This window comes from Papilio xuthus, unplaced genomic scaffold, assembly GCF_000836235.2.
Source record: "Papilio xuthus unplaced genomic scaffold, Pxut_1.1 DF826933.1, whole genome shotgun sequence".
Taxonomy (NCBI): domain Eukaryota; kingdom Metazoa; phylum Arthropoda; class Insecta; order Lepidoptera; family Papilionidae; genus Papilio; species Papilio xuthus.
Window position 1 is genome coordinate 3,665,387 of NW_013531716.1, and position 21,978 is coordinate 3,687,364.

General features: G+C 37.9%; 5 protein-coding genes across 5 annotated transcripts; 1 reads left to right on the plus strand and 4 right to left on the minus strand.

The window, feature by feature from the left end:
- The first annotated feature begins 332 nt into the window (after nucleotides 1-332).
- On the plus strand, nucleotides 333-1,261 carry LOC106122162 (pupal cuticle protein C1B-like). The gene is given in 2 exon segments (NM_001312506.1): nucleotides 333-364; nucleotides 526-1,261. Coding segments are annotated over 2 exon segments (648 nt in total). The 5' UTR covers nucleotides 333-352; the 3' UTR covers nucleotides 1,162-1,261.
- A 1,850-nt stretch (nucleotides 1,262-3,111) lies between these two features.
- On the minus strand, nucleotides 3,112-3,979 carry LOC106122193 (pupal cuticle protein C1B-like). The gene is made up of 2 exons (XM_013318102.1): nucleotides 3,953-3,979; nucleotides 3,112-3,614 (listed from the first exon to the last, which is right to left on the minus strand). The coding sequence occupies exons 1-2, from the start codon at nucleotides 3,962-3,964 to the stop codon at nucleotides 3,144-3,146; spliced, it is 483 nt and encodes a 160-aa protein (XP_013173556.1). The 5' UTR covers nucleotides 3,965-3,979; the 3' UTR covers nucleotides 3,112-3,143.
- A 2,364-nt stretch (nucleotides 3,980-6,343) lies between these two features.
- On the minus strand, nucleotides 6,344-11,464 carry LOC106121862 (calphotin). The gene is made up of 4 exons (XM_013317690.1): nucleotides 11,459-11,464; nucleotides 9,958-10,787; nucleotides 7,276-7,315; nucleotides 6,344-7,021 (listed from the first exon to the last, which is right to left on the minus strand). The coding sequence occupies exons 1-4, from the start codon at nucleotides 11,462-11,464 to the stop codon at nucleotides 6,434-6,436; spliced, it is 1,464 nt and encodes a 487-aa protein (XP_013173144.1). The 3' UTR covers nucleotides 6,344-6,433.
- Nucleotides 11,465-13,621: 2,157 nt separating this feature from the next.
- LOC106122191 (pupal cuticle protein G1A-like) lies at nucleotides 13,622-15,034 on the minus strand. Its single transcript, XM_013318100.1, has 2 exons — nucleotides 14,995-15,034; nucleotides 13,622-14,802 (listed from the first exon to the last, which is right to left on the minus strand). The coding sequence occupies exons 1-2, from the start codon at nucleotides 15,004-15,006 to the stop codon at nucleotides 13,705-13,707; spliced, it is 1,110 nt and encodes a 369-aa protein (XP_013173554.1). The 5' UTR covers nucleotides 15,007-15,034; the 3' UTR covers nucleotides 13,622-13,704.
- Nucleotides 15,035-17,865: 2,831 nt separating this feature from the next.
- On the minus strand, nucleotides 17,866-19,121 carry LOC106122192 (pupal cuticle protein G1A-like). The gene is made up of 2 exons (XM_013318101.1): nucleotides 19,027-19,121; nucleotides 17,866-18,898 (listed from the first exon to the last, which is right to left on the minus strand). The coding sequence occupies exons 1-2, from the start codon at nucleotides 19,036-19,038 to the stop codon at nucleotides 17,948-17,950; spliced, it is 963 nt and encodes a 320-aa protein (XP_013173555.1). The 5' UTR covers nucleotides 19,039-19,121; the 3' UTR covers nucleotides 17,866-17,947.
- Between the last annotated feature and the right edge of the window lie 2,857 nt (nucleotides 19,122-21,978).

A 21,978-nucleotide genomic window follows, 5' to 3' on the forward strand; every position in this document is an offset into this window, starting at 1 on the left:
CGCATATAATAGCAAAGAAAACATCATGCATAAATAACAGTTATCTTTAATCAGATAAGGATAAAAAGTAAATTAAGCAATATTACACTATCGGAAGATCATTTTCCGATTTCTACCAGGATTTCCTTGTACTTTGTGTAACTTCCATAAACCTTTTGGATTAATGAGCCGCATTCTGTTCGGTACGATGTTTTGGGCGGTGGATCTCCTTGACATTGAAATGAGATCGCCCGCGGCAGTTCATGAATCGGACTCAGTTATTTCGATGCTGATACCTGTTTGTCAACGGTGATATAAAAGCATACGCATGTGCTTCGAAAATTAATCCATCAGAGCAACTCACTACTCAAACATGTACACCAAGGTACGAAATGAAATTGTGACTTTTTTATTCATCTATGTATCTAATAATAGTCAGAAAATACTAAAGAAAACAATATTACTATCTATTTTTTGATCAAGTTGTAAAGTTTTTATCTGTGCTATACTTCCGATCCATGTGATATTGACTTAATATTATTTCAGGTCGTCATCTTCATGTGCGCGGCGGGCATTGCCTCCGCTGGCAACTTGCTCCATGCTCCCATCGCTTACAGCGCCGCTCCGGCCGTGTCCTCGGTCTCATACTCGACCCACGCTGCACCGATCACCTACGCCGCCGCACCCGCTGTAACCACATACGCCGCCTCCCCAGTCATCGCTAAGACCTTAGCCCCATCCGTCTCCTACCAATCTATTTCAACCCACTCATCCCCGGCTCTCTACGCTAAAACAATCGCAACTCCCGCCGTTGCCACTTACGCCGCTCCTGTCCTTTCAAAGACCATCTCTCCAGCGGTATCCTACTCATCAGTGGCACACAGCCCTGTGTACGCTACCAGCCCATTGGTTGCCAAAACTTACGCTGCACCTGTTATCGCTAAATCCTACTCGCCTGCCGTATCTTACTCCTCGGTGTCCTCTCACTCTTCTCCAGTCGCGTACTCCGCTCCTTTGTTGACCAAGACGATTGCGGCCCCAGCTGTTGCAACTTACGCTGCCGCCCCTGCCTACTCTGCATACTCTACGGTTCCCGCTCTGAAGACCGCCGTCACTTACTCTGCTGCGCCCGCCGTCTCGCACGTCACCTACACAGGTCTCGGCGCTAGCTACGGCTGGTAAACTACCAAAAAATATGTTACTTATTTATTGAACAAATCCGAAAATGATGTTTTATAGCGAATATTGTTTTTATGTACTGCAATAAAAGTATTAAAATCAATTTAGTTTTTACCTTTTTATACCGTGTCTTTCCGGTTGGGCTGATGGGATTTTTGACCACTTGGCTCATTGAATGCATAGAATCTAAATCTATTGGACCAATAAGTTTATTAGTCTATAAACTTAAAAGGCCCAACGGGAAACCCCATTTATCTCTTATCCCTTTTTTCCAATCAATTGTATAAAACACTACGATTAAATAACATACACATTATAGATATTGTTGTTACAAGAACAGACTCGTAAACAGAAACATAGAGCACTTCATGTCTGGTACTCGTTCTTAAAGAGTGGTGAAAACAAGTTGGCCTATTGTTAAAGACTCAATATCTTATACATATTTATGTTTCGTAATGCATACTGTTTTGTTCGCCTCCGGGTGCGATTAAAATATTTGATATGAAGACATCGATTGTGAATGCAGTGTCATATACGAGGTAATTTGCTCTTTGTGTATATACTATAGCACATGAGCGATGAGATGTTTAATGTTACAAGTTACTAAAACAAACTAATTAAAAACGGTTAATTACTTCACAAAAGTTTAAACAATTCAGTTACAAATAAAATAGTTGATGGAATTTACAATTAAATTCATAACTTAAATTTTCTAAGAAAAAATGATTTCCAATAAAATGTGTATACATGTAAATGGACAATGCATGAATCGGTTCAAAATTTTACTGCTATACAATGACATGGTCTCCATCATCATTGTCAGCCTGGATTCGCACACTGCTGAACGTAGGCCTCCCCCATCGACATGACATTCTTACTGGTTAGTTCTACTGTGTCATTCTTAGTGGTATTGTTTAAAAATATTTTAATATGGCTTATTTCATTTATTTTTAAAACTAATTCTATGATATAACGTTTTTTGTTTTAAATTAATATTTCATCGTTTGGCAAATGCATCCTAAAGCTATTTTTCACTTGATTCAATGGTTTTGTATTTGATAACGCTACTGTTGAATAGTAGTACGTAAGACTAATTTTATATTTTTTTTTAAATATCGCCGTCAAAAAAAAAACAAAATAAAATAAAAATATTAAATAAATGATAAAATGCTTAATAAGAATATTACAATTATTCCTCTACAATATTGACTTTCTTCCTTTTAGGTAACGAGCTTTTAACTATTTTGATAATTTAAGCAGGGAAATGAGCAAGCAGTAATTTGAACTTGCTAATGTAGCCAAGTAGTGAAGTGACCTTGCCATAGACATCCGATAACCATCAACTCTTATCTTTAATAAGATGCTATTATATAATATAGAAATTGAACCTAAATGTAATCTACCAAAAGCTTTATTACTGAATGTCAATAGAAGATGTAAATAGGTCTGGAAGAAAGTAGCTACCATGGATTTTTTTTTTAATATCATATAGTGGCAAACGAGCCAGCGGCCACCTGAAATCGCTGAAATAGCGAAGTGACCGTTGCCCACAGATATACACAATTGCATATGCGTTGCCTACATTTAATCGACTGAAAAGGGTATGCACAGAAAGAATGTATTTTCCTTTCCCATGCATCCTCTCACCCAGAAAGTCCACTTCCACTTCCCATCCTTTCTTTATAAGAAAAAGGATGGGAAGGGAAAGAGGACTAAATTAGGCCTCCGGGACGCACACTCTTCAGACGAAACGCGGAATTGCTTCCACTACCCCTTTTTCCCTGGAAATTTTTGCTTTTATTGAATTTTTTTATAACTTTTAATAATTTAAAATGTAAGTTAATTGTTACACAGTAAACCGTAGGAAATAAAAAAAATATATATGAGCAAATATTTTATTTCAATAATAAATTACAAACATTATTTACATTTTCATCATATTAAAATTCCCCACATAAAAAATAATTTGCCGTGGAATTTCGTTTTCACCAACCGTAGTTTACACCAAGACCCGAGTAAGTGACGTGGGAGACCGCGGGCGCAGCAGAATAAGTCACTGCTGTCTTGACCGGAACGGAAGAATATGCAGAGTATGCTGGTGCAGCAGCATAGGACAAGGGAGCGGAGTGTGCAGCCACAGAAGAATAGGAGACAGGAGAGTTTGTCTTACTTACAATAGGAGCGTTGTAAGTGGAGATAGCCGGAGATGCGTAAGAGTATGTAAGAGGAGTGGAATGGGAAGCGATAGACTGGTAGGAGACTGATGGAGCAGAGTATGCTACCGTCTTTGCGATTGGCGCAGAGTATGCGACAGCTGGGCTGGCGTATGCAACCGGAGCCGCGTGTGATGTGTAAGACACGTGGGATACGGATGGCGCCGCGCTGTAAGCCACAGGTGCGGCATGCAGAAGGTTTCCAGCAGACGCGATGCCAGCGGCGCACAGGAAAAGTAAAACCTAGAAACAAAAACTAAATTAAGTCACAGATTTCTTGAAGATACAAAGTATTCCTTACTCAATCACCATTTGCTTGTTACGTATCATATTACATCCTAAACAAAAGAAAGTGAAACTGATTCCAAAATGTAAAATGAATTTAACACCATCCGTCAATGAGAAGTTTCTTTCCAACAATAACCTGCTTTAAATAACTGTCTTTTGTAAATGGTATAGCCGAAAAGAAATGTTGATAATAAAGAAATAGCCCTTGGATATTACAATCAGCGAGAAGGGCGGAGAACGTACTATCATATTATGATTTTTTTGTCTTATTGTCGATTAACATATTACTATACCTTGGTGTACATGTTGATGCTGTGTGTTTCAATGTTTGAATGTATACAAATAAACTGACAAGCACTTTTATACTCCATACCCAAACTGGTATCAAATCATCGAATAGCATTTTTCCATTGGTGAGTGAAGTTGCAAAATGGTCCGTATTCCGATGACATAAGACTACATGGGTGAGATAATTATCTCATTTCTCACATCAACTGTCGTCTGTCCAAATGTAACAATGTCACGGCGACCCCCTACTCCGTGTAACACAATTATTAAATGTCAGAACATATCGCCATTAATTTTTCATACTGATAACTCAATGTCAAAATAATGAAATATTTAATAGGAAACAAGTAACGTACTAGGACCTCGAATGAGTTAAAGCAATGCGTCAACCTTGTTTTTTCTTTCGTAGGGGAATGCTTTAGGCATACTCAGTGCCTCGGGGAAGGCACGGTAGTTATGTGGGATTCTCTCCCCGTATGGGAGCATACCCACTAAACCCCCCTGTTCCCTCATAGCCATAATGTGGGACGGCACTGGATCGTGTTAACTTGCCACCGTAACGCCCCACTGACCAGCGAGGGCATAGGGCTCCTCAGTGCTCCCCCAATGGGGCGCTGCACCCGTAGCCGCTCCTCAAAGACGACACCGTGCAATGCAGGTTCGGGATTCACCGCCCTCCCCCGCTGGTGCCGCCTAGGGTTTGATAGAGACCCATCTCGTGGGATGCGTCAACCTCCCTGAAAGTGCGCTTATACATTAAAGCCATGAATGTCCATATAGCAATTATCTTTCTTTTTTTTTTGCAAATATACAGGAAAGAAAAAAACTTTTTTTCATATTGAGTGATGATGTAAATAACATTTCGTTGAACATTTTAACACTATAAAGTTAAAAGTATTTTAAAGTTAATTCTTTCTTTAAGCAATTCAACTTTTTGGTGATTTCAATTGGATTTTAGCACGTTAGTCAAATCTTTTCAAATAAACAAAAATAGTCGAGTAGCAAGCTAATAGTAGAAACTGAAAAAAGACACGCACGAAAGTAGTGATCTTGAAGTTATAGTAGGGAAAACTATTGAAAAATGTCAATAAATCTTACATTTTCTGTACATTTTAATTGTATCCTATCTATTGAATTTTCATGCCTGTAGTTTGACCAATCCTGAACAAAGTGCAAATATAATTATTCTATGAGTCAATCAAGCGATAACAATATAAATAAATCATTCACACCCCAAGGGATAAGAACAAGAAATTTATATTTGATATACATACTCATACATTTCCACCGATACCTTATACATCTAATATTTATTAATTAATACGTCATACATTTGACTAAGTACTTAGATATAATTATTTTGTGTATAAAAAGTATTTTCTTAATTTGTATAATTCCCGAGGGGGTTGACAACAATTGTCAGGCGGCCGTAAAAATCAAGCCATAAATTTCAATATTTCTTATTTACACTCCTACGAAACTTTGTCCGGTATTTAGACGACCCAATCACACAACCGAAACGAAACGAACAACCTCAAAAGCGCACATAATCTCCGAAAAAGAAACCGAAAAAATCACAACATGCAAGGAGTATATGTGTAGCAAGAAAAACATATCAATATCGTGATCTAATTAATCAACAGCGCCATCTGTTGTTGAGTGGCGAAAACGTCACCAACATTTTGAAACTATGCGCAGAACCTCGTGAGTGTGGGATAAGGCCAGGGAGATCATGACATATTTTTGGCATACATCTACTTTGGCACTAAAATCTACATTTAAATTAGTTTAGTTATTATTTTATCGTCAGATTAATGATTTGATGAAAGTAAGGGTTGGTACTGTTGGTATTTTAGAATTAAGATTTTTACAATCTTATAAAATGGAAATCCTTAGTAGTGAAAGAAGAATTTGTATGTTCGCTTTTGTAAATTTCTTTTGCTGATAATGAATCCTTAAGGCTGATTATAATGAAATCAACATATGTGTGAAAACTAGAATTTTTTTTTAAAATATAATATAGGCGTTGCTAAAAATAAGTTTTATAAAATGTATTTTTAAGAAACGCCTTTGCCATGTCCTTCCCTGTATACACTAGTTCATAAACTCAGATGTCGTCTACAGATTCAAAGATTTCGGACCAAATTGTATACGACTAAAGTTCCGGCCAAGTCGCTTTTACAGTTCACAATTTTAAAGTCTCAAATTTGCTGCTACTCTCTGTGTCTATAAATTTTAAAAGTGCTAAGCTAAGATATGGAAATTACACAACACCAGGATTCGAAGTGTAAAAACTTCGATATTTATGTTTTGTATTTTTCTTAAGGAATATTAAAACTCCCCAAAGATCTTTTTATGTATATATTATGCTTACAATAAAAAATTCAATATATTGTTTAAATTGTTTATTTTCAATTTTGTTTCTTAACATTATATACAAAAATAAAAACAATTTTTTCAATGTACAAAACTTAAGCACTACATTTTTACCAACCATAGGTGGCGCCCAAACCAGAGTAAGAGACGTGAGATACAGCAGGCGCAGCAGAGTATGTAACAGCACCCTTGATGGCAGGAACAGCAGAATATGTGGAGTAGGCGGGTCCAGCAGCATAGCTCAAAGGAGCAGAGTGACTAGCTACTGAAGAGTATGATAGAGCAGGAGATAGAGTTTTAGCTACAATAGGAGAATGGTAAGTTGAGATCGCCGGCGACGCGTAAGTTGAGTATGCAGGAGAAGCGTAAGACAGAGGGGAGGCGTGTGACACCGTCTGATAAACCGCTGGGCCTGAAGAGTAAATCGGAGAAATAGATTTAGTTACAACTGGTGCGGCGTAGGTAGCGATCGGAGAAGAGTGGGTGGAGTAAGATTGGTAAGAGACGGATGGAGCGAGCGTCTTGGTAACCACGGGTGCGCTGTAGGTCGTCAATCCGGGGGCAGCGTAGGTGGCAACCGGGCTTGTCGAGTACGACACGTGAGACACGGCGGGTGCTGCGCTGTACGCCACGGGAGCAGCAGCGTGAAGTAAGTTGCCGGCGGAGGCGATGCCCGCAGCGCACATAAGTACTACTACCTGTAAAACAAAGAAAAACTTAATTTAAATTCTAGTAAACATGTTTTATCAGATGTTTGAATTGAAGATTGAAAACCAAAATTCTTATGTTTTTTATGCGCGGGCACAATTATTTTTTCACATAATATTGAAACGAAACACTGATGTAAGTAAACTAATAATAGAATTTTTCACAAGATCGGTATCTTTGCCTACAAAATTAACTAACGAAATTTTTAAGATATCGTCTAAAATATTTTTGAGGATAATAATACCTTGGTATACATGTTTGTTCGTGTTATGATGACAGTATGACTACAAAAGTTCTCGCATCCACTTTTATACCATCATGTACAAACTGGTACCGAATCTTCGAAGCGAATTTGTGCAATACATCCTACGTAGAACAGTTTTTGCAAAAAGATAATTATTGCAAAGACATAAGAGCTATTATGCCGTACCAATTTGTGTTAGTCATACAGGTCGGGCCAAATGTAACAATGTCATGGTGAGACTACACCCAACTGCAATGCTAATTATTGCCAGAAGGCATGAACTGTTTCTTAAAATTTTGTTTACGCATTGCTAAAACAAGCTGTCATACAAACGTCCTTTCATCAGTTTGGTTGTGGAAAAATATTTTCTTAATTAACCCATAAATATGTCGTATCTTAATATAATAAAAATAATACATTAATATAATAACAATTTTTATTTTAATGTGTATCAAAATTGAAGTATGTACCGGAGTACCATAGTAACCGTATAATTGTACGTTATAGTTAATTCTGGAGAATTCTTATTTCTAATTTTTACTCAGTCAAAAGATTGGATTTTATTGTACAGAAAATATAATTGATTCATTTGTGTATTATTGTGATATAATACTTAAAAGTTACCTAATTTATAAACTAATCCCATCACTGTTAGACAACCTTTCAACTTAAATAGCCTTAATCCTAATAAATTAGTGACATTAATGATTATACACAATATGCAAGAGATCTCGTCTCAGACAAACTGGCGGCACATTGAACTTCTTTTGAGCAATAATTTTACTAAACATTGGAAATTCGACTGTATTCACTTGTGTTAAGGATTGTTTACGCTTGTATCTGTTTTCATTTCGACATTAAATGCTACACATATCACAACAATTAATAAATGTCAATTGACAAAATCTTTATCCTAAAAACAATATGCCTTGAGGCTTGATACTTGTTATTTAGTTTTGGCTCGACATTATTACACAGAGTGGTTTGTTGCCTGTCATGTTTTTAAACTACTGTAAACAAATTTTATCATCGCTCTTCTATAAACTTCCCAGTACTTCAGTACTTCAGCAGTGAAAACCTACGGTAAATTCATTGTTCCTAATTCATTCTGGTCATAGATTAAATTCCGACAACTTCTTGTTCATATAACTTTAACTTAAATGCCCTGTGCCACAACTAAAAGTTTTCATACGCTTTTATACGAGTAGCAATCATGAGAGCTATGCTTTATAACGTTTTTTGGAATTAAAGGAGTAAATGTTTTTGCAAAAGTATTTTCATATTAAATCATAGTATATTATACTTCAAGATTGTGATAATAACTTTATAAATACATAACTAACCAGTATACGTAAACATTAAAATTAAAAACATTTACATTTTAATATCCACTTTTGTTCAGATTACTTAAAACATTTGTTTTACACTTTAAAATTATTACACTTTTTGCATTAAATATATTTTAGAAACATTATTTTGCCATTAATCAAAAACTTGCATTATCACGCAATATCCACTAATGACTCATCCCGATATATCATTAACAACGTATGACAATATTTATAATGATCCCAGCGCCCTCTGTCGTCACTTCACTGTTCTTTCAAACATTCATATGTGTACTAAAGAATATATGCATATAACGTTTCACATTCCTTTTGATTTTTGCATTTTAAGCATAGGTATTTACTTTTATTTCAATATATATAACTGTTCATTTAAAATATATCATTTTTTAGTAGTCTTTTCGGCATATTTCTAAAAAAGCTCTTTGTTCAGTCCCACATCTTTTCCTTACAGTCCTCGATCATTGTGAACACTCTAAAATACTCATGTTTAAAGAGATTCGTAGACAATTCTAGCCGTACATTTTGGAGGTATCTTAATGAATGTCAAAAAGAAACTTTTGAACTACATTTCCTAGAAACGATTTACGCGGCGCAAAGCTTTTCAGTTTGTAAGGAAGCTTTAAAACTAGATCAGAAAAGCTTTACAGTTTTTAGATTAGCCTTCATGTGAAAGAAGTACAGTTTTTTTATTTTATTTATAATATGGAACTAAGTGATATTAAATTAAATTTGATATTTACGTATTTTTAAAAGTTTTTTAAAAATGTCTTGCTGTACCTACATAAAAGTAAAACATAACAGTTATTCATTTAAGATATAACTCATTAACCTGCCTAATAATTGACACTTTCACACAAGTAAAACTTTGTGAAAGAAGTTACTACGAGTGTTACTGATAAAAAAAATTTGCCCCTGTCCAAAAATATAGCAATTTTTACTGATGTAACTTTGTTAATAAATTCAAACTGCATTTGTGTTTATTCTAAAGGTGAAATGATTAAATATGTCATTCCATTCATACTTTTCAATCCTTTTCGAATATCAATATTGTATTTTCAGTAGCATTAATCCAATTTGTCGCAACAAAAATCAATATGTTAGATATTAAAATTCATAGTTATAGTTTCTGTTTGGCGAACTGGGTTGCAACATATGTATGAACATTAAATCCCTTTACAAACAGCTTCAAAGGCAACCTTTATATGAATAAAAAAACACATGTTATATTTCTGATAAGTCAATTGATTTAATTTTTCCTTAATAATAATTTAAAATAACAAAAACAATTTTTCATATGTTAATTAAAAAATTAACGATCGCTTTGGTTGTTTACCATCCGTGGTTGTAGGCAACCGGTGCGGCAGCGGTGTAGTATGACTTGACGGCGGTATACGCAGGCGCAGCACTATAGGCCACGGGAGCGGCAATCGACGAATAGGTTACAGCTGGTGCGATAGTCTTGGAAATCAATGGTGCACTAGCGTATGTGGCAACCGGGGAAGCGTATGCCTTAGTTACTAATGGAGCGGAAGCATACGCTACGGGAGCGGCGTGTGACGCGATAGACGTGTAAGAAACGGCGGGAGCCGGTGCAGCATAGGCAGCGAGGGCGGGAGCCGCGACCGCTTTAGTGACCAGAGGAGCGGCAGCATAAGAGGCCACGGGAGCGGCGTGGTACGCAGAGATAGCTGGGGCTGCATATGAAACAGCTGGGGCGGCGTACGTGCGAGCAACAACTGGCGCTGCGGCGGCGTATGTGGAGGCGGCGTACGCCACCGGGGATGACTGTCTAGTGACGGTTTGGTAGGACACCGCCGAGCCTCCGGTATAGGTGGAGTATGCGGGTGCAGCGTACGCCTTAGTGACTATAGGTGCGGCAGCCGCGTAAGTGCTGGAAACGACGGGGGCAGCCGCGGCGTAAGTGGCAACAGGAGCGGATAGTGTTTGGTAAGAGACCGAAGGCGCGGCTGCGTATGTCGCGTAAGCTGGAGCGGCAGCGATCGTCTTTGTGACCACGGGAGCTGCGGCGTAGGTAGCGACAGCTGGTGCGGCGTACGATGCCAGCGCGGGCCCGGCGCTGTACGCAGCTACCGAAAGGGGGGCGCCTCCATGCAGGAGGTTCCCGGCGGATGCGATGCCCGCTACGCACAGAAGCAACGCTACCTGAAAGAGATATTTAACCAATTAAAAAATTGATCACTTATTTGAAACCACAATTCACACATGATGAAATCCGTACCGTAGTGTACATGTTTAGACTGTGTTTTGATAACAGAATGCCTACTAGAGCAATTGCATTCACTTTTATACAACGCCAGAAAACTGGTATCGAATCCTCAAAGTTACCTGACGCAATATACTGCAACAGATTGGTTCATTGCAAAATGGTGTTTATGATATTAATTGAGAGATTATTTTATCTAATCCGTCGTTTCTATTCAGCAGCTCCTGCATTTGCAACTGTAACAATGTCATGGTGGCACTCCACCCAGTTTATGCGCCCGAATTAATAAATGTCAAGCGGCAATAGTCCACTTCTATACATGGACTGTGTAGCCGTATAGTATCATACATTATGATAATAATTAATCGAACTAGCAGCAAAGCATACATATTTTTAGATTTATAGGCCAGGCCAGGTAGACTATATCAAATTATTATAAATAAGCGATGGGCTATACACAGTCAAAGTCATAATCAGCCAATTGTTTTGACTACAAACTATATTTGAGAATACAACTAAGGCTAAATTCCCTAACGGCTTACTACTCTTTTTTGAACGATATTGAAGTGTTAGAACGCTACGGAAATACTATAATACCATCAAAACAGACCATCATTCTAATTGCATCTTCAATACATAGTGTATGACCGTCCTTTAACAAATTGATTTGATTTCATCATCATCATCAGCTCACTATAGGTCCCCACCGAGGGGCTCGGAGCCTACCCTAAGTTAAGAGTGACTGGAGTGATTTGATTTACTTGAAGACAATTTATACATTTCTTACTGTTTTATTTCCATCTTTTTGGAATTACTACGTTTGTTACATAATTGCATCATAGCATTGCGAACTAAATACCTTTATGAAAGGGCGCCGACTGCAACCGCAGCCCGTAAATATATTGCAACTGAATCGTTTAAAAACAACTCATGAACTGAACGCATATATATGAGGCCACATGTGTAAATTTCTTAGTTTAAAACTGTCTCAGACACATTCGAGACCTGGACGAATGAAGTATTAAGAATAACACTAACAATGTTTCGTATAAAATTGCTATTAAGTAGAGCACGATTTATACACCGACATAGAGTTCTTTGACGAAAAATATTGATTTAATATTACAATAAACACATATTACAATGATTGATGATGATTATTAAAAAAATGCTCCTTAGGTTAATTATATCATATATATAATAATTATATCAAAATGAACATTTATAACGTACTAGTAGATGACTGCGAAACCGCGCGGAACTAATAAAAACATGATTGGGTAGCCCATGTGTTTTTCCAGAATATTTTATCAAATTTCATCGAGATCCGTTCAGCCGTTCTAAAGATTCCTTCAAACAATAGATCCACCCATCCATCCAACTAAACATTCGCATTTATAATGTTATTAAGATTATTTACATTCTTTTATTCATTTACACTAGTATATTTTTTTTCATGTAAAAGCCAACTTCTTATTTGATAAAGTAGAATGAAGGACCAATATTATTGTGTCTTGTTTAGAATTCATGATCTGGTTTCATAAATTCTGAAGTTATAATATTGAAAGCAATTTTAAGATCATTTGTGTAATTGCACTTCCTTCTTGATCTACAACAAAGGCACGATTGTAGAGAGCAAAAGGCGTAGGCCCGAAGCGACGGAATCGGGCCGCGACAGATGCTACCCATGTCAAATAATTGCTCAATTCATAAAGCAAATGACTGAGCCAATTAAAGCTATTCTAGTGCGGAAATTGGCATTATATTTCTCTATTGATCGTCCCTTTACGCCCACGAATATGGAAATATAGTTGAACAGGCACAATACAGTAGTAGTAGAACAAAAGAAAACCGACGCGAAAAACAATTTATCAATGACTCGTATCTTTAATAGATGAGTAATAAAAAAATGTTACCAACATTAAAATCACGCAAAATTTAGGAGTTGCATTGTTTGTATCCTTAATAGGTTTAGATTTTTTAAGGACATATATAAATATATAAAATAAATCTTTTTAAATCAATTCCTTCCTTATTAATTATTTCCTATTTAATTTCTGTTAGAATTTGATGATAGTAATATTCTGCTAGTCAAACCCTTTCATTTGATACCCATGCTGACATGAAAGTTAAAAATATGTTATTATATATACAGTGAAGTATGTACACTGTACAGTGAAGTGTCCTTATTTGGCATTCCATTACAAGCAGTTTTCAAATTCGCGCATCTGAAAATTGTGACCAATTCCCGCTTTAACGGCAACATATTTGGCTATTGGCGGTTTCTGACAGCATATTCTTTCTAAATTATTATGGCTTCTACTATTTACTGCTTGTACGTGTTGAGGTGACTTTTACAACAGTTGGCTTTTGCCAATTTCTAAATATAGTAGTTGTGCTCTTTAATAATAGCAACCTTTTTTTAGTTGCTATTTATTAAGCATAATGAAACCTGGTATAATATAAAAACCTGGTAACTGACTATCAGCTAATTATGAATATATTTAATTTCATATATACAGTTTCATATATAAATTATAATACTATTACACATTCTTGTTTTTCTTTATCGCGGCACTTTAATGTTTATCACGCGTATTTTATTGTGTATCATTTTTGCAACTTCCTTGCTCCTTCAATTTTGTTTTAATTGGTTGCAAATCTATACCTAATTATTTGAACTTACGAGACTTTATTGCCTAGAAGGATCATGTTATCAAATGTGTAATATACTAAAGAAACAGGTAAAAAGATACAAATAAAAGAGTTGAGGTATCATTATTTTGGTTTATTTCTCATTGTCTATTTTCATTTAATACAATCAGTCTATTTACAGATTAGAGGAATGGATTCAGTTTACCAACCATAGTTAGCACCGTGAGCGCTGTAGGAGACGTGGGAGAGGGCGGGAGCGGCAGAGTACGCGATGGAGGAGCGGAGCACCGGGGCGGCCGCGGCGTAGGTGGAGTAGGCAGGGCCGGCGGCGTAGGAGGAGTAGGCAGGGCCTGCGGCGTAGGTGGAGTACGCGGGAGACGCGTACGCAGAGATAGCGGGAGCGTAGGCCCTAGCGACGACGGGGGTGCCGTGCGCGGTCTGGGTGCTGTAGGAGGAGTAGGAGGTGGCGGCGGGTGCGGCGATGGTGCGGGTGGCATAAGCCGCCACAGCTGGCGCGGCGTAAGCGGCCACTGCGGGAGCAGTGTAGGCGCGGGCGGCGTATGCGGCCACAGCTGGGGCGGCAATGGTGCGCGCGGCGTAGGTGGCCACAGCTGGAGCGGCGATGGTGCGGGTGGCGTAGGTGGCCACAGCTGGAGCGGCGATGGTGCGGGTGGCGTAAGTCGCTACGGCGGGGGCAGCGGCGTAGCTCGCGATGGGAGCTCCGTGCGACGTCTGAGTGGAGTACGATGACACGGAGGCGACGGCAGGAGTGATGGTCCTGCTAACGACGGGAGCCGCGTAGGATGTGGCGATAGCGGGAGCAGCCGCGTAGGAGGTTGCGATGGCCGGGGCGGCGGCATAGGTGGCTATGGGAGCGCCGTGCGAGGTCTGAGTAGAGTAAGAAGAAACAGAGGAGACAGCAGGAGTGATGGTCCTGCTCACGACGGGAGCAGCATACGAGGTGGCGATGGCGGGAGCAGCCGCATAGGAGGTAGCGATGGCCGGGGCGGCGGCATATGTGGCGATGGGAGCGCCGTGCGAGGTTTGAGTAGAGTAGGAGGAGACGGCGGAGACAGCAGGAGTGATGGTCCTGCTCACGACAGGAGCTGCGTACGAGGTGGCGATGGCTGGAGCGGCGGCGTAGGTGGCGATGGGCGCGGCGTGTGCGGTCTGGGTGGAGTACGAAGACACAGAAGAGATGGCGGGAGCAGCAATCGAGTGGCTGCTATACGCCACGGGGGCGACTCCCAAAAGTCCGCTAGCGCGAACCGCACTTATAGCGCACAGAGCGACGACAATCTAAAAATATGAAAAATGTTTATTTAAAACAAGTTTGTCAGAATTCTACATGTATAACGGTAACATTTTCAAGAAAATTATTTTTTTAGGACATTTTTTTAACTTTGTATATTTGTAATAATCCACGGTATTTCAGTTAACAATTAATGCACTTCATATATTAAACTTAACAAATCTCTTAAATGAACGCACCTTAGCGAACATGTTGATGCTGTTTGATGGTGGCAACTGAATAATTTAGCAAGGCGTGCTCCGGTTTTTATACTGCTCCAATATGTTCATTTCACTTTCATTGTCAACGAACTTACATTTTACAAAGAGGGTCAAAACAAGATCGAAAAGGTTCTTTATTATGAAATAATTAAAAATTACTTTTCTTTTATAAAAAAAAAAATTAAATAGTTTAAATTAAAAAAGGGACAATTTTTTCTATGGAATGTACATAGGATAACCAGGCAAAAAATAAACATCGATGTGCTCCTTAGAATCTCTAGATTACGTTGATAATCTAAATTAATGTTTTCTAAAAATTGGACAAGCCATATCTAAATATGTGCAAAGTTTATAATTTCATTTGCATTTAGACTTTACAATAAATAATGACTATAACTATTTTTTTTATTTTATTATTAAACACTACTATAGGGTATGAGGACAAAGAAATGATGACCTTGTGATTTAAACCACAAGTCGACAATCATAAGCAACCTTTGTTGACGCTATCCCATGTCAATTCGATTCAACTATTCGATGGTAAGTAATATTTGAACACATTAGCTAAATATGAATAGTTTCTCTATCAAAGGTAATGTATAGTAGTAACAATTCTTTTAAACATTTATCCGGGATGATAAATTGTTTCTCTACACGTCAGTGCATGTGCATAGTTTTAGTCAATAAAAGGTTTACCTTGATTAATTATTATTAAGGAATTGCGCAAAATATCATACGCTCACTTCGTGCCAATTCGACGACATTAAAATGTTTAATATCAATTACTTCTAGATAACATTTAAATGTTTTATTATTTTATTTTTATAGTACAAGGCGTTGGGGGGATCATCTAAAAAGATTATAGGTTTATTAAAATAACGGTTATTTAAATAAATTCTATTTTTATCTATAGAACCGAAAATGTATACAATAGAATATAATGAACTTAATATAAAAATAGTCGTCAGTCAAAATAATTGTATGCTGAATTCCTTTTTATTGTAATTGTCACGATAATATGTATCATATTCCCCATACTTATTAAAAAAAGACCTCCTTCTTACTTCTATGCTTCTCCCCACACCTATTGAACATTATAATGAGATGAAAACATTTTTACTCTTTTTTATTTTGTAATGAAATTCCACTGCCGTGACATTGATACGAGCGATCGCAAGCAACTCCGGTCGCGCGAAATTAAAAATAATAATAATAAGTAGTAGCCTATTTGTTCTTCCAGACTATGTTCTATATGTATGCCAAATTTCATTGAGATCCGTTTAGCCGTCTTGGAGATACCTTCAAACAAACATCCATGCATCCATCTATCCATCTAAACATTCGCATTAATAATAATAGTAAGATTTATTGTTGTCTCAATTTTTTTGTAGAGAATGAGAGGGATGAAAATGTTAATTTACACGCGTGCTTCGAGCATCGAAACCTACAGACATATTTACTTGAAAGTCTACATCATCCTCACCTAATACAAAACACAAAGTTACATTTCTGTAATTCTCAAAATAAAGTTCATCATTCTACACTGCTACTAATCTGTTGGTACAGCGACCTATAGTGGATCTTGGCAGCAGAGAACGTCAACATCGCCTGCCCTGCACTGTCTCCTGCCAGTCAATTGTTTGCAGATGTTGCAGGTCCAGGTACACGGAGGCTCTGAAGCGGTATCTTTTGCTGCTTCAATCTTTATCCATCATCGCATGGTAGCAGAGTATCTGGGCTTGCAAAGCCCAAATCTCACAATTGCTGATTATGTTTTAAAATCCGAACAAAAAAATCAGGCTGCCAATAACAGACATATTTCTTCATAGCCATAATCTCTTTACCAAAGTTCTTTTGTTAATTTAATGCCGCTTCAAATCGCTTAATCCTCCCTCTTCTAACATACTCTCGAAAAAATTGGCGGCATTGTAGGTCCATCTCGTATATAAGTAAATGATTATGTTATAAACAACTCGGCATTTAAAGATGTCATGATTGTTAAAATTAAATAAGTTTTATAATTTTTACATTCCTTCTATTACTTTTAATGTACGACTTCTTTTACAATCCGTTTTGTGACAATGTATTTATTGTCTTCCGCGATTTACAACATTTTGTTTAATTTTTTTTTCCAAATTTTATGTGCAACATTTTTAGTGGCCAGTCGGGCTTATTTATTAGTCTACATACTCCTTTGCTCGTATATAAGTGGAATACAATTGAATACTCAGTCAAACCAAATTGCATGTTAATTTTAATTTTATGATTAGAAATTAAATCAGCTTATTTGGTAATTATACTAGACTCAAAATGAGGGACCCTCGCAGTCGCAATTAAGGATGAAAAAGCAGTGGGTTTTAGTGATTAGGAATTTTACATAACCCTGACTTTCCATCAAAAGGCAGGGTGTCTTTTGAAGATATTGAAAAAGGCCTTTGTTAAGTCAATAATCTTGCTGCACACTTGGTAAATCAATGACACACTAGCTTTTAATGTCTTAGCGACTAGTTATACACTCTAACACGAAGTCATATGAATACGTACTAATATGTTTTAAAAAAGAGATATTTGTGACATACAGAACAAAGCAGTCGATTACTATATTTTCTTTTCATTTATTACGGCACCTGTACTCAATGATTTTAGATGAATTGATTCATGCGATTTTTATGAGTAGATGCATAGGTCATTTCGTGTAAGTACTTTAGTTTATATGTTTTATTGCTTTCTGTATTTATGTAGTTATAATGCAATTAAATATTTTTGTGCAATTTCTTATCAAGAATTAAATAGAAACAAGAAGTTTTTGTGTTGTAATCCGATCAGTAGGATATTAATGAAAAAAGGATGTAATGAAAATAATATATTTAATATGGCATTTCATATATTTTGTTTTTTTTTGCTATTTACAGATTAGAGCATTGGATTCAGTTTACCAACCATAGTTAGCACCGTGAGCGCCGTAGGAGACGTGGGAGAGGGCGGGAGCGGCAGAGTACGCGATGGAGGAGCGGAGCACCGGGGCGGCCGCGGCGTAGGTAGAGTAGGCAGGGCCGGCGGCGTAGGAGGAGTAGGCAGGGCCGGCGGCGTAGGTGGAGTACGCGGGAGACGCGTACGCAGAGATAGCGGGAGCGTAGGCCCTAGCGACGACGGGAGATCCGTGCGCGGTCTGGGTGCTGTAGGAGGAGTAGGAGGTGGCAGCGGGCGCGGCGATGGTGCGGGTGGCATAAGCCGCCACGGCTGGCGCGGCGTAAGCGGCGACGGCGGGAGCGGCGTACGCGCGGGCGGCGTACGCGGCGACAGCTGGGGCGGCGATGGTGCGGGTGGTGTAGGCGGCCACAGCTGGAGCGGCGATGGTGCGGGCGGCGTAGGTCGCTACGGCGGGGGCAGCGGCGTAGGTGGCGATGGGGGCTCCGTGCGAGGTCTGAGTGGAGTACGAAGACACGGAAGAGACGGCAGGAGTGATGGTCCTGCTAACGACGGGAGCCGCGTAAGAGGTGGCGATAGCGGGAGCAGCCGCGTAGGAGGTGGCGATGGCGGGCGCAGCCGCGTAGGAGGTGGCGATGGCGGGCGCAGCAGCGATGGCTGGGGCAGCGGCGTAGGTGGCGATGGGACCGCCGTGCGAGGTCTGAGTAGAGTAGGAAGAGACGGAGGAGACAGCAGGAGTGATGGTCCTGCTCACGACGGGAGCCGCGTATGAGGTGGCGATTGCCGGAGCGGCGGCGTAGGTGGCGATGGGCGCGGCGTGTGCTGTCTGGGTGGAGTACGAAGACACAGAAGAGATGGCGGGAGCAGCAATCGAGTGGCTGCTATACGCCACGGGGGCGACTCCCAACAGTCCGCTAGCGCGAACCGCGCTTATAGCGCACAGAGCGACGATAACCTGGGAATAAAGATTTTTTTTAATAATTTCACCTACAATTACAGATTTATTATAATTCATTCAAATATAACTTTGACTAATCAGTTTAACGCATGTTGTTGATTGGTTGTAATAAAAATAATTCACACCTTAGCGAACATGTTGGTGGTGTTTGATGGTGGCAACTGAATAATTTGAAAACGTGTGCTCCGGTTTTTATACGTCTGCAGACCACGGAGTCCGCTTCACTTTCATTGCCAAGGCGAGCGAGCTTTGCCCACAAAGCATACGTTCGTGAGTCAGTGATAGCCTTTCGATTTCATATTGTTCCGTTTGTTAGTACGAAGAGTTAGTGTCGAGCGCACGGACCTTGAGATTGTCCGGTTAAAGACTTATTTCTTTGCCATTAAAGTCAACAGGGTGGTTAAAATGTCAGTGCTGTTATTCAACAAGTAAAAGTGGAGTGCTTAATATAGTCTAGGTAATAAAACACGACGATTATTACACTCTGCTTTTTATTTGATATGAAATAATATGATGTAACTTCGTAGTGTATTGGTAAATTATCAAAATAAAATGTAAATAATGGAAACATAATAAAATAATACAATATACATTTAAGTACGTACACTATTTCTAGGCAATATGTACTTTGATGAACAGGATGTGATAGGGAGGCTGTTGATGTCCGAACATCCCTTAAAATTAGGCAACAAGAAGTTTAATTAATTCTTTCCCGTATAGGTTTAAATAAATATCATTTAAAATGTTAAAGGTCAAACTGGTATAAATTATTTTAACTGTGATTTTGCCTATAATTCGACCCGAGACTGTACCGGTTTGACATACGTCCGTCATATTATTAAAAAGGAAATGTCTTTAAAAACGAGTACTCATGTTTATAGCTTTAAGCATTGAACTTCCGTACTAACAGAATTACACGACATTTGGCTGTCGGTCCATTACCTTAGCATTTTCGTAGTAGGGTCCATTCATAAATAACTCAGTGTAACCATGAATATGACTCAGTTGAGAGATAAGATATATGCAAATAAAGTTTACATTTATCATAATAGATCTGTTCTAGAGATACGTAGTAACAAATATCTATCCATCCAGACTCGCATACATACTCTTAGTTAGAAGTTAAATTCACAGAAATTCGGATACTGAAGTAAACATAGAACAAGCCAATAATAATTTAGTTTATTGTCACTCAATGTACACAACTATATCTTACTAATATTATAAATGAGAATGTTTAGATGTTGGAAGATATCTCCAGAACAGCTGGATGGATCTCGTTGAAATTTGGCACAGATGTAGAGCATAGTCTGGAAGAACATATATGGTACTATTTAAGCTTTAATTCTAATTCCACGCAGACGAAATACTAGTAATCGCGGTCAACAGCTAGTATTTAAATATAATTATTACATTTTAAAAATGTTATATTTTGATGTAATATATCCTGTTAATTCACATAAGTGTGTAATAACAACGATTAATGTCACAAAATATAACTGGTCATATCAAGGACACTAGAAGTTGTTACTTATAATGTTTCCTTTTAATTATTACTGTTTGGCTCCTGTCCTACGCAACTATGTCAGAAATTTGGACGACCCGACAAACACCAGCGACATTAATAACAACTAAAGAACGCAAGACAACTAGCAAACGCAAACACCAAAACATTCACGATTTCATTATTAAATGTGTTTAAATTAATTTATCAAGTATGAAAATGTGAAATTTCGTATAACAGATAAATAATTGTGTAGACTAGACCGTGCAAAATTACTCACTACATAAGGCCGCGCAGTTTCGCAAGGTTGGGTTTAGAATAATGTTCCCAAATTGAATATTTCACGCCTACGTTTCAATATAATTCCTGGTCAACGTCAAATAGCGAGAAAGTAATAATACATAACCTCCTTCTTTTTGAAGTCGGCTAAAAAAGAAATTGCCATAATCTTATTTATTATCTAATATCATAAATGCGAATGTTTAGATGGATGGATGGATGGATGTTTGTTTGAATGTATCTCCAGAACTGCCAAACGGATCTTGATGAAATTTGGCATGCACATAGAAAATAATCCATAACACATAGGCTACAATTTTTATTTTTATTTCGCGCGGACGGAGTCGCGGGCGTCAGCTAGTACATGATAAAGATTCACTTTTACATAAATAATCTTGCCACCAACTTCAAATCATTAAAGACAATTGACGAATTATATAATTCAAATGATAAAATATCTGAACTTGTTTATTTTTATTACTTTCACGTAATGGACCTTGCAACAGTGATGACATAGTCACCAAAAACAGTATGCTTTTGTGTGGCAAAAACGATCACCATGACATATTTGAACATACATAGAAACTTTTAAAATCGTGACTTCCATACAATATTTCTACACAAAATCTTCATAACCATGTCAAGTTCATCATATACTCAAATATGAACAACAAAGACTATAGTACAAGAAATGCACAGAATACAATGCACGTGAACTATATCTTATCTCTTATACCCTTTAAGGAAGTAGCATTCAACCTGCAAAAACAAAAATACCTAACTGAAACGCAACATGGCCTTTACATTTCTTACCATTGGTTCCTGAAATCAAAATCTCTGTATAAAACATATCGTCATCCTTGTTATCTTTGACAAAACTAAGGTAACAAGTTGTTTTAAACTGGGTTTTTTGGTATCAGAAACCCACGGTTAATGAGATAATTTCTTGAAGGAAAAGGATGCTATACAATGTACATTAATTCAAAGAATGTCTTTTTAATGAAAAACAACAAATTTTAGATAATTCTACAGAATATTTGCACCTTGGACAATTACCTAAAATGAGTTTGCCAGGAACAAATAGATCAATCGACCAAGCAACTGATACGATTAATATTACACAATCCTCAGATCGGTTAAATTTAAAGAAATTGAATTTAAAAAAATATCTTTAGGATATTGAATATACTCAGAGATCAATTGTTGAGTTCAGCCGTCAAAAAATTAATTCGTATCTTTCAACACCTAATTAATAACCAGATTAGTTAATTAGTCTATTTTGTGTTAGAAAAAT

Excerpts from the sequence above, each read along its gene's own strand:
- LOC106121862 (XM_013317690.1), bottom strand. Across the intron at positions 7,316-9,957 it reads GTTGCCTACAACCACGGATG|TCATACTGTCATCATAACAC; the intron begins GTAAACAACCAA and ends GAACTTTTGTAG. Across the intron at positions 7,022-7,275 it reads GAACAAACATGTATACCAAG|GTAGTAGTACTTATGTGCGC; the intron begins GTATTATTATCC and ends TTTGTTTTACAG.